Source organism: Schistocerca piceifrons, chromosome 4, assembly GCF_021461385.2.
Source record: "Schistocerca piceifrons isolate TAMUIC-IGC-003096 chromosome 4, iqSchPice1.1, whole genome shotgun sequence".
Lineage (NCBI taxonomy): Eukaryota > Metazoa > Arthropoda > Insecta > Orthoptera > Acrididae > Schistocerca > Schistocerca piceifrons.
Genome location: NC_060141.1, coordinates 239,593,586 through 239,609,316, shown reverse-complemented (window position 1 = coordinate 239,609,316; position 15,731 = coordinate 239,593,586). Strand labels below are relative to the sequence as shown.

Here is a 15,731-nt window from a genome sequence, read left to right as displayed (position 1 = left end):
TGTCGCGGCATGCTACCAGTGTTAAAGACTGCGATGGAGCTCCGTATGCCATGGCAAACTGGCTGACACTGACGGCGGCGGTGCACAAATGCTGCGCAGCTAGCGCCATTCGACGGCCAACACCGCGGTTCCTGGTGTGTCCGCTGTGCCGTGTGTGTGATCGTTGCTTGTACAGCCCTCTCGCAGTGTCCGGAGCAAGTATGGTGGGTCTGACACAGCGGTGTCAATGTGTTCTTTTTTCCATTTCCAGGAGTGTATGTCTGCTTGTGTCTGTATATGTGTGGATGGATATGTGTGTGTGTGCGAGTGTATACCCGTCCTTTTTTCCCCCTAGGGTAAGTCTTTCCGCTCCCGGGATTGGAATGACTCCTTACCCTCTCCCTTAAAACCCACTTCCTTTCGTCTTTCCCTCTCCTTCCTTCTTTACTGATGAGGCAACAGTTTGTTGCGAAAGCTTGAATTTTGTGTGTATGTATGTGTCTGTCTGTCTGTTTCTATCGACCTGCCAGCGCTTTCGTATGGTAAGTCACATCATAAACCTGCCTCATGAATCAGCCTATCTGTTAATGAAAGCTGTATCAAAATCACTATGGCAGTTCCTCTGATTAGCCTTCATATATGGGCAGAAAAAGGAGGGGGGAGGGGGGACTTTAATTTATAACATGTATAGAAGGAGAATGTGTGTGTGTGTGTGTGTGTGTGTGTGTGTGTGTGTAACCACAATTCATTTCTGGTGATTCTCCACGTCATTGAGAGGTGAATGCTAAGTTAAAAGACAGAGGTGAATGCTGAGTTAAAAAAAAAAATCTACAATCCGGGTATGTTCAATCCCACAACCTTCTGCTTTTCAGATGTGCACTTTACTTGTAGACTACAAGGCCTGACTTGGATTCAACTCAAGCCTCACTGCTCTCTGGAGTCATGGCAGCTGTGCCGCTATATGGCAATGTCATTCCAAAATGGTTCACAGGTGAACTGAACTGCCGGACGTCAGTGTCTAAGGGGCACAGTATTTCAACAAATATTCACATTATCATCATCAGGTACTCTGATGAACTGACTGATGGTGGGCCCGGCACTGTGCTTTTATCCCCTGCCCCTCTCCCTTTGATCAGCAGCTGTGTCAGCTGTCCACACCCAGCATCCATAACCCCACTCATCCTGCTGACACGATGCTCCGTACTAGGTTTGCACCCACATGTGCATACTGGTAGCACCTCTGCTATTTCTCCACCTGCCCCCGATGTCAGTTTGATGTCTGGTATCTCATTTCTCTTCTTGATCATTCTGATAGTAGGATCCCATGCCTACTTGGGATGTACGTGCTGTCACAACTTATCAGTGATTACCTTATTACTGGAATCTTAATGACACAGTCCAAGAAGTTGGACATCTGTTTCAGAACCTAGGTTATGGTCATAGTCCATTCCATGCAGTTCTATCAGGCAATGTTCTGTGACTTACAATCTGTTAAACTGCTGCAATCTGGTACGCAGTTGGTGTTCGACAGTATGCACCATCTGACCTATGTATGTCTTATCACATTGGCAGAGTATCTGACAGACCCTGGATTTCTGTAGTCCAAGATCATTTTTCACGAGATGTTTCTGGAGAATTCGTTCTGTCTTCCTAGATAACACGCCACAAAAAGGAATATATGCAATGACTATGCCCTGAGAATCCTCTTCTGATTCCGCCAGTTGTACAGAGGGCATGGAACCAAGGGCTCTTCAAATTTGCTGCTCCTTGAAGTCATTCTTCAGGAAAGCTGCTCTCATATGTTCAAGTTCTTTGTTGAAACTTTCATTCTCAGAGAGGGTGCAAGCCCTTTTGAGCATGCCATTCCTCTGAGCTGGGAGGTGGCAGCTGTCTCACATTTAAGTATAGGTCGGTGTGCGTCTTCTTTTGGTACAAGCTGTGGCCCAAATTGCCATCTTGAATGGCATTGTTTTTGCAGTTATGGCTGGCTTTAATTCATCATAGTTCGATCAGTTTGTACAAAATATTTATAAATTAGATACATGAATCAATCAGTCCATCTATTAGTGAGAACTGGGTGCTACAGTTTTGGTGAGATTATCCCAAACATACAGAAAGAAACTGCAGCCATAGTCTGTAATTTATGTATGTATAGATTTCATGTACTGTACATGTTTCGAACATTACATTCTTATATCTTGGTATATAAAAGTGAAAGACTCGTTCCACCTGTTCTCAGAGCTCCATATAAATTTCAAAAACAAGGCAGAAGGCAGTTGTGTTGGCAGAAATAAAAGTATGAATAACAGTGGATTAGTTACATTGGTCTAATGCCACTACTAGAGTAAATCCTGCATTAGAAATCCTTCATAGGTTTCTGCCATTATTTTACACAAGTTTGCCTGCTAAATGGCTGCATGCAGGGTTTTGGTATAACCCAGTTCATTGCAAAGGAACCAGTGTGACCATGTCATAATGGAAGATAATTTTAATGAGTCAGTGATGAGTTTAGGTATGAACTGTGATGTGCTCAATATCTTGATTTTAATATTTAAACTTTCATAGACATTTTGTAATTTTTACTGCGCGTAATATCACAAGGACCAGTATCAGTACCTTTAAGCATCAGTCCAAATGAAACCTATCTACCGTATTTACTCGAATTTAAGCCGCACTCGAATCTAAGCCGCACTTGAAAAATGAGACTCGAAATCGAGGGAAAAAAATTTTTCCCGAATCTAAGCCGCACCTGAAATCTGAGACTCGAAATTCAAGGGGAGAGAAAAGTTTTAGGCCGTACCTCCAAATTGAAACAAAGCTGGTCCATTGTAATATGAGACACAATTTAGGTCGAATGAATGACGATACAGCTATAGTAGTTTGGTTCGAGTCGTAAGCTTAGCAGTTAAGCTTTACCAGGTAGCCGTTGCTATGCGTCAGGCACTCCATTCGTATTTATACGGGAACCCTTCCTTTTTCACATGCTTCGTTTGGTTTGAATTGATTGCTTATTTTTCTTTGATCTGTTAAGTGCCGTTCTCTTTGTTATTGGTGTTTACACCACTCAAAGCTGAAAATGCATTACTGTACTGTGTTATGCATTGTTTGTCGCATTCTGATAATGAGTGTTTACGACCTGTCGCCACTCACGGCATGGCTTGCTTTTGTGCGCGCTACCGCCGCTTACAAGAGTTTAGCGAAAAAATTTTCTCCGTTTCAAAATTTTTGCAGACGCCTCTTTTGTACATTACATTCTGCACAGAAATTAGAGTCATCTTAGATTTAAAAATCTAATCAATTGCCGTGTTTCATTTCTGACTGTATCACTATTCGGCATAAGAATAATACGAATATAAACATGACATGATATGTATATTCTACCGCGTTTGCTGTTGTTTCACCCTAGTTTCGTAGTTTATTAGGCAGACAGGATTTAAATGAGATAGCAGCAAACACGAAAGAATTCATGGCAAAATTTTTATATTCGTATTACTATTATGGTGAAGAGAATACTGCATGTGATTCACAATTCATAAAAGTTCCTATTAGCAACCATCTCTTCTCACAGGTAGGAAAAAATTCAGAACGCAGAGTTGGCCATATTGACAAACATCCCAAACAATCTTGCCAGTCAGATTTTCGTAGTACATTGAAATGCTGCTACATTCGAAGATGAACACTACGGAATTTGTATTTACTTCGTTGGATAATGTATGAAAATGCAGTGGTCAAAACTCAGGGTGGAGAAAAAAAGCTCGTCTTCCACCTTTTTTAAAATTTATTTACTGACGCAGAGGTTTTGGTGCCAGTATTTATCTTTGTGCCTGTGAAGCGCTACATATATTCGACGACAGAAGTTAGTTGTGGCGGCACCTACCAACATTTTTCAGAACTCCCGCTTTGCCCTCGATTCTAAGCAGCAGGCGGTTTTTTGGATTACAAAAACCGGAAAAAAAATGTGGCTTAGATTCGAGTAAATACGGTAATTGACCTGCGGTCGTCGCACGGTGGCATTGGCAGCAGCCCACATATGCAGAGGTGTCTTGGTGCAGGTCAGAGTACGGTGCAGTGAGTAAGTGTGCAGACGTTTCCAGAATGCTAATGGTGACTGGGTGTTGAAAATGGCTTAAAGAACACATATTGATGACATTATGAGGGGTAGAATACTAGGGCGACTGGAGGCTGGTCAAACACAGCAGGTTGTAACACAGGCCCTCCATGTGTCACAAAGTGTGATCTCATGATTATGGCAACGATTCCAGCAGACAGGAAACGTGTCCAGGTGCTACAGTACGGGACGTCCACAGTGTATAACACCACAAGAAGACCGATATCTCACCATCAGTGCCCACAGGCGGCCACGGAGTACTGCAGATACCCTTGCTCGGGTACTGCAGATACCCTTGCTCGGGACCTTACTGCAGCCACTGGAACAGTTGTCTCCATACACACAGTGTACAGACGACTGAACAGACATGGTTTATTTGCCCGGAGACCTGCAAGGTGCGTTCCACTGACCCCTGGTCACAGGAGAGTCCATAAAGCCTGGTGTCAAGAACACAGTACATGGTCATTGGAACAGCGGTCCTAGGTTATGTTCACAGAAGAGCCCAGGTATAGTCTGAACAGTGATTCTAGCCAGGTTTTCATCTGGCATGAGCCAGGAACCAGATACCAACCCCTTAATGTCCTTGAAAGGGACCTGTATGGAGGTTGTGGTTTGATGGTGTGGGGTGGGATTATGATTGGGGCATGTACATCCCTGCATGTCTTTGACAGAGAAACTGTAATAGGTCAGGTGTATTGGGATGTCATTTTGCACCAGTGTGTCCACCTTTTCAGGGGTGAAATGGGTCCCACCTTCCTCCTGATGGATAACACCACACGGCCCCACTGAGCTGCCCTCGTGGAGGAGTACCTTGAAACAGAAAATATCAGACGAATGGAGTGGCCTGCCTGTTTTCCAGAACTAAACCCCATCGAGCACGTCTGGGATACTCTCGGTCGACATATCACTGCACGTCTTCAAACCCCTACAATACTTCAGAAGCTCCGACTGGCACTGGTGCAAAAATGGGAGGTATACCCTAGCAGCTGCTCTACCATCTGATCCAGAGTATGCCAACCCATTGTGCGGCCTGTGTACATGAGCATGGTGATCATATCCCATATTGATGTCAGGGTACATGCGCAGGAAACAGTGGCATTTTGTAGCACAAGTGTTTCAGGACGGTTTTCTCAATGTATCACCAATATAGTGGACTTACAGATCTGTGTCGTGTGTGTTTCCTACGTGCCTATGCTATTAGCGCCACTTTTGTGTAGTACCACGTTGTGTGGCACCACATTCTGCAATTATCCTTAATTTATGAGCATGAGTGTATGTTAATGGAAAATTCTACGAAAATGTAAAGAATTTAAGAGTAAAGGTAACAACTAAACAAACTGCAGATATGTTGCGTCCTCAACACACACATAAACAAGGCTGATAACATGGTAGCTTTCGTACAAGTCGTATTTTGAACTAGTGATTTTTTATAAATAATTTAAAGAACAAGGGTGACAACTCACCAAATAATAGGGGCGCGGGCAGCATTGTGCAAGCCAATTTCTTGTACATTGCAGCTGTACAGGTTTTTTACATTACTTAATTTTTTTGTAAGATATTCTTACAACATACCTGGCTAAATTGTGTGAATTTTCCCCTCAAGCTTTGTATTGATATCTGGGCATTTTGTATTACTCAGTGAATTTATAAAATTTTTGGCAAAATTTATAATAATGTCCAATTATCAGTCTCCTCTTGTCTCTGTGAGGCAGTGTAGATGACGTTAGAACACTAGCATGAGGAAAATCCCAGGGTACTAGATCTTTGTGATCTTACTCTTGGGGCTTTTGATGAGGTTGAGGCTTCACAGGCTTCAGCAAATGTAAAAAGTGAGTGCACGAATGCTTTAAACATTAATATGGCACTTGTCATACAATGAGGTGAAAATATTCCATTTGTAATGAAGGATTGCTGGCCGCTGTGGCCGAGCGGTTCTAGGCGCTTCAGTCCGGAACCGTGCTGCTGCTGCTACAGTCGCAGGTTCGAATCCTGCCTTGGGCATCGATGTGTGTGATGTCCTTAGGTTAGTAGTTCTAAGTCTAGGAGACTGAGGACCTCAAATGTTAAGTCCCATAGTGCTTAGAGCCCTTTTTTTTAATGAAGAATTGGTTAGTGATTCCAGCAGTCACACAATTGTAGTACTATTTGTAATTGCTTTTTTCGCATTTTGTAAGTTCATGTCCATATACCCTGTCACCATGGCAATTCACCTCTAACATAGCCTTTCCCTCATCCATTTTCTAAGTAATCCCAAGGTTCCAGTTACAATTTTCTGTATTGAAAATTACCGAGTGACTTTTTTGAAGGCAGTATATCTTTTGTAAGAGGGCTTAGAAATTCTTTGTGTACTTGTTCCTTAGTTGGATTCATCTTGCATCCTTTTCTTCCTACCTGTCAATTCCAAACTTTATTCAGCCATGACATCGGTCCTTTTTGAAATACAGTTTTTGTTAGTATACTTGCCAAGCTGTGATGCATGTGAATTACATTATGTGGTTATGACTAAGATGTATGAGCTTTTCATACTGTCTCACTGTTAAATTTGGGGAGAAATGTGATTTTTACTTCATGGAGAATAATCATTTAATTTTTTCACTAACTAATATTGAAAGTGTCTTTCATTGCCAACAGTTCACTTGAAGATAAATGTGTGATAAAGCGTAAATGACTTTTACCTTTAAGCAGTGTAATATATTTTCCTTTTATAGTCTGATATTATACAGGCAACATAACTTGGCACTTTACACGGGGAGGGGGGGGGGGGGGGCACTCCTTTTTGGAACAAAGATGTAAGCCAGAGGTTGAAAATACCGCTAGAATTATAACGTTCTTTCATTTATCACACGCCCGGTTTCGAGCTCTTATATGCCCATCTTCAGGTGTCGTAACTTGGTTCTGTGACCTCGAGTGCTGCGGTGGACGAGTACAAGACGCAGTTGAAAAGATGTAAGCAATTTGTGATAGCAATGGTTACATGGCAGATAGCATACAAAACAAACATGCAGCTACATTTCTGTGAAAGCAGAGCAGAGTTGATACACAGAGGTGACAATTGCTTAAATGATTTCATGTTGCCAAAATCTTATCGCTGTTTCTATTAATATTATGAAGAGGATTGTTTACTAAGATGGAAATGACTTAATACCAGCTGACTTTTACCAGTTCCACTGCTTCCAGAGCCCCACCCCATTCTGCACTAAGTGCCAAGTTACATTGCACGTATAGTATGTTATGCTGTAGTTAGAAGTTATTTAGTTTTATAGCAGAACTCACTTCAACATATGAAATTGTAGTAAATGTTTATTTTACCCTTTTTTTTGTAATTCTAGGGGTCCTGCAAAGGCAAAATGTGTAAAGTCATCAGATTCAAATTATGTGATTACACCCATCAATTCATCAGCATTCCCAGCTCCAGGTGGTGCTGCACAGTTGGTGGAAGCACCTACATTTCGACCCACTGAGAAAGAATTTCAGGACCCCCTTGAGTTCATAGATAAGATACGACCAATTGCAGAGAAATTTGGCTTATGCCGTGTTGTTCCACCTCAGAATTTCAAGGTTTGAATAAAAGAGTAGTAAATGATTTTCTTTAGTATAGTAGTAATAGTAACAGTAATAGTAGTTGTAACATAGAAGTAGTAGTAACAGTAGAAGTAGAAATTGTAGCTAAGGTGTTCAAAAAGCAACAGAACCTAATAGGAAAAATATTAGCTTACAATAATAGCTGATAGTGGCATATATGCTGCAAGTCACGTGATAGAATATGTCGCTGCATGTATTGAGGGGTTTCAGCCATACATTGTTCGCTTTCTTTGTGCAGTTCAAGAATAATGTGAGGATGAGCTGTGTAAGCAGAATCCGTAAGAATTCCCCACAAGAAGAAATCAAGTGGGATAAATCAGGCAATTGTATACTGCAGCCCTTTAGGATAGGTTGTCCATGAAAAGAATGAGCTGAAAGAATATTGTTATTGTTGACTGTATGAGCAGTAACATTGTCTTGCTGGGACCACGAGTACTATATTACACAGCAAGGTAGAGTGGTTACCAGCCATAGTGGGAAATCAGTTGGTCACATTACTTGGTTGAGTCATGTTCCATTTCAAAGTAATCCGCATTGTTAGCTGGCAGTGTGAGCACAGAATGTGAGTGAAACGTGACCACCGAAAATACCTTCATGGCTAGCCACATTAATTTGCTGTTGTAGTCATTAATTTTACCAACAGAGAGAGAATCAGGAGTTGAGTGTGTCAGTAGTGTAAAAATCGAAGGAGGGACACAGTGCTGAGCCGATCAGAATTCTAGTATCTGCACTAAAGCAAAATAAGTAAAATGCATATAATAAATATTTCATCCATGAAGTAGATAAATGTGTTATTAGACAACAATTTTTGAAATACGATCTTTGCAAAAACTTCACAGCTTTTGTCACACAGAAGCAGACCTCCAGGCTAAGAAAGAAACTCTGAGAAAAGCTGTTCCACCTATGAAATTTCATTGTTAAAGGTTCCAGAATGAACGAATAATTATGTGTGGACATGAGAACACAGTTACAAAAATAGCATACTTCATTAGACTTTTTATAAAAAGAAATGAACATCATAATTAAATAGTTTCTTTAGACAAACTGTGGATTCATACACACAACACTGTGAATAAAAGTTGCAAATTTACAGTGTGGTACGAGAATTGTCAAATAGTGTCATGTAACAATTCTTTTCACGTTCACTTCTCTCCTATACTTGTAACAGAAAAACTTTGGACTATCATGTAGAAATGGACAGAAAGTACATAGAAACAAGGAAATTTGAACTTTTGGCATTAATTATTTAAGGAGCACAAACCATCTGCTCTTCATTGCATTGACAAAATTTGACAGGAAGACTGGTTCCCTTCTGACTGCTGTCACACTATCTGCACATAAGTCCTACGGAACTGATCTGGAATCTTGCAAACAATAAGATCGATAGTTCTAATACGTCAAGAATATGAATCTAATAGTGGAAAATCCAGGATGGAATATAACAATATTAGGATAAGGAAAGTTGCTACTCACCATAAGTGGAGATGCTGAGTCACAGATAGGCACAAGCAAAGGACTCTGACAATTGAAGCTTTTGGCCATTAAAGCATTCATCACCAATAGGCACATACGCATGCACACTTGTACACGCGCTCGCGCCCACACACACACACACACACACACACACACACACACACACAGAGGACTGCAGTCTCAGGCAGTGACCCTTCTATTGTGAGAATGTAATGCCTGCAGAGTGCGTCCTTATTGGGCCAAACAGATGGAAGTTGGAAGGTACAAGATCTGGGCTCTAGGATGAATGAGGAAGAGGAATCCAAAAAATGAAATTTTGTCAGCTCCTCTTGGGTTCACATACTTTGCCTTGCGTTGCCATGAAGAAGGAGAAGTTTGTTTGCATTTTTGTGGTGATTAACATGCAGAAATTATTTCTTGAGGGTAGCACAGTACACTTCAGATTTAATCATTTCAGCATGAAGGAGGACATGAAATAGAAAAATCCCTTCAGAGTACCAAAAGACTGTCACCATGAATTTACCGCCTGAGAGTGTAGTTTTGAAATTTTTCTTTGAAGAAGAGCTGGCGGGCACCACTCCAGGGATTGCCGTTTTGTTTCCAGATCAATGTGATGAACCAATGTTTCATTGCTTGTGATGATGTTTAATAAACAAAACAAAAAAAAATTGTCAAGCAGCCTCTTAACATGCAAGCAATCCTCCACAGATGATCCTCCATTACTCTTTATGGTTTCGTGTTGGGCAACAAGGAACCCAACAGGCAAAAACCTTTTGAGTACCCCAAGTAGTGGACGTGTGTGTCAACACTACCAACAGACGCCCAATTGTGTAGCGAGGTGTTTGATTGTGATCGGTCTGCTACCTCAAATAAGTGTGTCCACACATTCCAACATCGCAGGAGTCACAGCTGTGTGCGGCCAGTGGGCACTTGGGAGATCAGACAGGTTTGCGCAGCAGTGTTGCAGTGATAACAGGCACCTCGCCCAATGACTCATCATGCTTTTATTTAGTGCCAGGTCTTCACAGACGTTATGCAGATGCCTAAGGATGTCTGCGGTGGTCTGATTTTCCGCCAAAAGAAACTCAGTGACTACTCTCTGCTTGGAATGCCCTTCCATTGAAAATGCCGTTTTGAAGGCTACATATAGCTTGACTACTTATTGGAATGTCATAAAGGCTGAAGTGGAAATATTCCACAATATCCCACAACAAATTCCACATTTTATCAGCCAAAACAGGCTGAAGAAAATGTGTTGCATTGCATATTGAACACCCGTCAAAGATAGAAACGTTAAGGGAGGATTTTCATCGACAATTGATACTCCAGATGATGAGTCAACAGACACAGCTGTGGAAGACAGTGATTTCAGGAGGGAAGGTCATTTTATGGATATTGCCAGCAAAACAATGAGAGCACTCTTGGTGAGATAAATTGTATGCCATTTCTTTGTTCTTATTAATGGACACTTCACTCAGTGGCACATACAACTGTTTAACGTGTGACATTGATCTGCTTATATGAGTACTGGACTGTACGGCAGTAATGCCTCTCCATGTTTCTGTGGCATGAAGGTACTGCCATGCTGACCAAGCAACCAGTTTGCTATGCTGGGTAATAGCTGATTACCATGTATAGTGTCTAGAAAACGTTGGAGCATCTGTTTGTAGTGCTCAATGAATACCGATAACCTCCAGTGAAGAAGATCATATTATGGTTACTGCCAATGAAGCATCGAGAGCAGCCATGGTGAGATATATTGTATGCCTTTTTTCATTCTTCTTATTAACTGGGAGTACACTCAGTGGCACTTACAACTGTGAAACGTGACGTTTCTCTGCTCGCAAGACTGCTGGAGTGTCCTCTAGTAATGCCTCTTCTCCCTCCTCCTCTGACATAAAGGTGCTGCCATGCTGACCAGGTAACCAGTTCACTTTGCCAGGTAAGAACTTATTTTCAAGTATAATGTTTAGATATTGTTGCATCATCTGTATGTGGCGCTCACTAATTACTGTGCCATGAAAGAATGTAATGACTATTTGGCTATGTGATGATGCATACCAGACACACAGTTCTTGAGTGTGTAGAGGGGATTCTTGCAGCTGATGTACTTTTTGTGTAGACCAAATGCATGAATTCACTGTTTGAACACCCCGTGGTGGTGGTAGTAGTAGTAGTAGTAGTAGTAGTAATCGTCATAGTTTCCTTTAATTCGTGGAAAGGCTGTCCCTTAAGGTCAAAAAATTACTTTATTTTCCCAAACATTTCTCTTTGACACTAGTGCATCTTGTCCAACTGCATGTGCATTCCATTTGAAGTGTGATTCAGGAATATTAGCAGAATATATATGTCACAGCCTTTCAGTTGAATTTAACACATTCATTAGATTCAGAACATTTCCCAGTCAACAATATCTTTATATCTCAGAGTAGGTTGAAGCCAGATAATGATAATACTAAGTAACATGGTAGTTTGTCCTACAATTTTTAATAAAAATCCATCAGTTTTCCCATTACCACTGTAGATTTGTGGGCAGACAAATTGTCCTGATTCCCCGCCAGAGGGCTCCCATTTCTTTTTTTTTGTGCTTGACTGCCACGGGGCCTGCCCCATACAGTGCTTCTTCCCTTTCCATGCTGCAAGTCTATCCTTCTTCATTTCTCCCTGTACTTTTCCATTGGATAGTCTTCTTGGCACCAATTGTGCGTGGATTTGGCTTATGATTTTGAACACTCACTATCCTGTCTTCCGGCACTTTCTAAAACCTTTCATCTTTCATTATATTGTGTATAATCCATTTTTTTGTGCCTTTCTGTCTTTGTACCCTTCCATTTTGGCAAAAGCAGTAAACCCAACACCGTAGCCATTCCAGTGTGGGTGGGTGGGGGGGGGGGGGGGTTGTCTGGTACTGCATGGTGGTAGCCCCCTGATCATGCAGGGATCGTACTACTGGTACCTGAGCTGGAAACTCCCCAGGTATGCCAAGGAGTATGTGCCCATTGTAGCTGGGGCACAAGGACTCCTAGCAATGATTAACGAGCTAGTTTGCTGTTGCTGTGGGTGGTTGATGCCCATGAGGAAAGTCCATGTTCAGAGGCGGTGGCACCAAGGCAGATGACTTGCGAATACAAACGATACAAACGTTTTTTCCACTGGTGGCAACATGGCCCCAACAGTCTCTTTTGAAGGAAAGGACTAATGCAATGCAGAGGAGTATTATTCCGCAATGTTTCCTTCCCTGGCTTTGCTATGCAAGGGATAGAGGGCAAACAGACAAGGAGAGAAATACTCCCCACAACACGTAGTTTGCTATGGAGTCCACAAAGCCATTATTATTTGTTGAACCCCTTGAGGACAGGTTTGGGAAGTAGCAGCTATTTTGAAAATGAAAAGTGATTCCGTTCTGATTAAAACAGCATCCCCTGTTCTGTTGCGGACACTGCTCACCTGTGACAAGCAATTGAGGTGACATTCTTGTAACTAACACCGCCTTGCAACAGTCGCAGTGTGGTATAAGATGTCGTCTTCCACCATGACGTGCTTTACAGACCTATGACAAGTTATGTGCCAATTTGGAGTGACAAGGTATGCATTTCATCCATCATGTCCTGTTGTGACGAAAGGACAATAGGGTTGATACTGGGGTCCTCGTCTTGGCGCTTGAAAGTGACCGATTTATTGAAAGGTCAAGGCGATGGTTTATCGCTGTGATGTGAAGCTGTATGTTGTCCCTCCTATGCGGTGCTGCAAATTCACGAGTGGGCACATGTCTTCTCCTTGTAACTTGCCAATGCTCCTTGTGCTATGCCCAAAATCCAACACAGTAGCCATCCACCCCAACCCCCACCCCACACCCCCCACCTGGCCAACCCTGCCCATCCTGCTATGTCAACTGTGGGGAGCACCATTCCTCCTGTTCACAAGACTCTTGACCGACTCGCATATCAGGAGGCCAAAACAAAATGTAATCATTTGCATTATGTACATATGGAGATGACATTTGCTACTGCTATAATACCGTTTGTGCCGTCTACATCAGGCCCTTGGGGCCACTAAACTACCTCCACTCACCTGGGGCCCCTCCTCCTCCTGTTTCCTCCACATCCACTGTTGGAGTGTCGACTGCCCACCCACTAAGGATATTGATCTTCATCTGAAGCCAAAGGTGCAACACCCTCCTCCAGTGTCTGTCACAAGGCAGAGGTTCCTTGGAACACTCCAACACTCCTGTCGCAGGATTCTGCAGATCTACTACTGAATATCAATCAGTGGCTGAAGGAAACACAGGTTGCTGGTCGTAAAGCTAAACATTCTTCCCCTGACCCTGAAACTAAGTTCTTGCAGACATCGAAATCATCCAAAGAAAAGGCGGACAAAAAGAAGACCTCCAGGGCAACAAAGGTTCCGGTGGTCCACTTGCCACCAGACCCCTCATGTTCCACCTCTATACCGAGTTCCTGGTGGCTCCTGTGGCACCACATCACCCACACCAACTGACTCAGAACCAATGTGTAATGATGCTGTATCCTTGCAACCAGTGGCAAGCAGGCAACACTAGGGCATGACATGCCTCATAGGTTCCTTCAACCCTGTGTTGGAAACGAATAGCATGATCTTTCAGCAGAACTGTTTTGGTTTTTCCACCATCTGACTGAGCTAAAATTTGTCTTATGCATGCCCCTTATGGTTGCATTGCCATCTAGGAAACTTTGTTCTGAGCATTGTGAACCCCAGCCCTCTGTGCCTGTTGGGGCTATTTTAAGAATCAAGCTGACTGTGACAGAGCATTGGGCGGAGGTTGCATGTACATTCTGGACTCTTTGTCTATAGTGAACATTTGCCACTCAATATGACTTTGGAGGTTGTGGCTGTTTGTGTGAGGATGTCTCTAGGTTTTGCTGTCTACAATGTGATATCTCCCTGCCGATAGTGAAGTGTTTCAGAACACATTGTCTGCACTGGTTTCTCAACCTGCTACCAGATGCTCTGGTGCTAGCGGATGATGCCAAAGTGACTGGTCTGGCCTTACATTTTATATGTAAGGGTGGTTTCTACTCCTTTCTGTGAGGTAGGTCACATCGCCTCATTGGCTACTTGAAGGATAGGTGGGGTTCCCTCGTCACCTGCTTTGACCCAGCGGGCCCATATCTGCACTTACTCAGTGGTCCAGTGTGATTCCTGCCCTTCCCACGTTGTAATTTTTCTTATTTTTTTACATCTGTCATTGATTTACTGTCTTGTCATCATTGGACTCTTCCCTGAGGTCTTACCAACTTGTCCACGTTGCTAGTTTTCATGTTGTAATGGAGGGTGAGGGAATGCCTTTCACATGCAGAGGGCACATCTCCAATCCCATAACATGTCTCAGGGGCCATCAGATGCTTTCTGAGCAGAACACTTCCCTCATCTTCACCCTCTTACCCCACTCTCACTTCTACTTGCTTCTCTCTCTCTCTCTTGGTTTTATTGACTCTTGGTTACAACTGAGTTCATCAGGATTTGTCTTCTGTATCCTTTCCTGCTGTACACATATAAGATGGAGTTACTGATGACCTCGTAGTTTGGTCCTTCTAGCCCTATCAGTTCAATCCATTGTCCTGATTAAAAATATTATTTGTTATTGACATCACCTGGAAACATCAATAAGCTGTTTTCTGCCAGCACAAAGGTAATATATTCGTATATTGACCTCCACCAGTTTTAATGAGGCGTATGACTCAATTAAACATGATGTGCTTCTTAACGTACTGTGAGAAGTGGTAGTTGATGAAAAACAGCATTCACTAATAGCGAGTCCAAAATAAAATTCCAAGGACGTTCAATAAACAATTTGAAGCAAAGCAGTAGGTTGGCAGGGAAATGCACTTTTGTCACTGTAATTCACCTGTGTGTGTGTGTGTGTGGGGGGGGGGGGGGGGGGGGGGGGGGAAGAAGAAGTAGAAGAAGATACAAGTATTGCAAAATAAATTAAAGGTTCAGACCATGTTTAAATTTTTCATGCTTGAGACTAACAAGAGTAGTGTAGAAATAGAAGGCTTAGCTTTTGTAAATGGCATAGCCATATTGACAGAAGATTGTGAAACAGTGACAGAACAAATTAACATACTGAGAGAAGTAGCAGCACAAACTGACTTGCAAGTATCTTTTGAAGAAGTGAAAGTAATGCTTAATATCTGTGAAAACACAGTCCCACTAAGCTCCACATTCAGACCATTAAAATGCGTATGCAAGTAGCTTTAAATATGTGACAGAGTAGAAACCTTGACAGCAGGAGCCAGAAATAGATTCTTGAGACAAACAACACATTTGCAATAGAAAACAGTTCTCCATAAATACCAGAATTAAACTCTCCAAAATTGTCATAAATCGTGTGTGTGTGTGTGTGTGTGTGTGTGTGTGTGTGTGTGTGTGTACATCCAAGTGTCATATCGTTTCTCAAAGAAGTTTGTTATTTGTTAGTGGAATTAAAAAGAAAAGAGAGAAAGTTCATACACAATATATTGGGTCAAAATTGTTAACATAAAGAATCCAATAAAAGAAACACATTTTTAAAAAAGTGAAAGAAAAAGATAAAAAAAGGAAACTGTGC

General features: G+C 42.1%; 1 protein-coding gene across 1 annotated transcript in view; it reads left to right on the top strand.

The window, feature by feature from the left end:
* The window catches only part of LOC124794633, a 188,879-nt gene that overhangs the window by 96,900 nt on the left and 76,248 nt on the right, over positions 1-15,731 (top strand). The window contains exon 12 of the mRNA XM_047258140.1: positions 7,417-7,645. Within this exon, the coding sequence (XP_047114096.1) occupies positions 7,417-7,645 (229 nt within the window). The remainder of the gene's footprint in view (positions 1-7,416; positions 7,646-15,731) is intronic.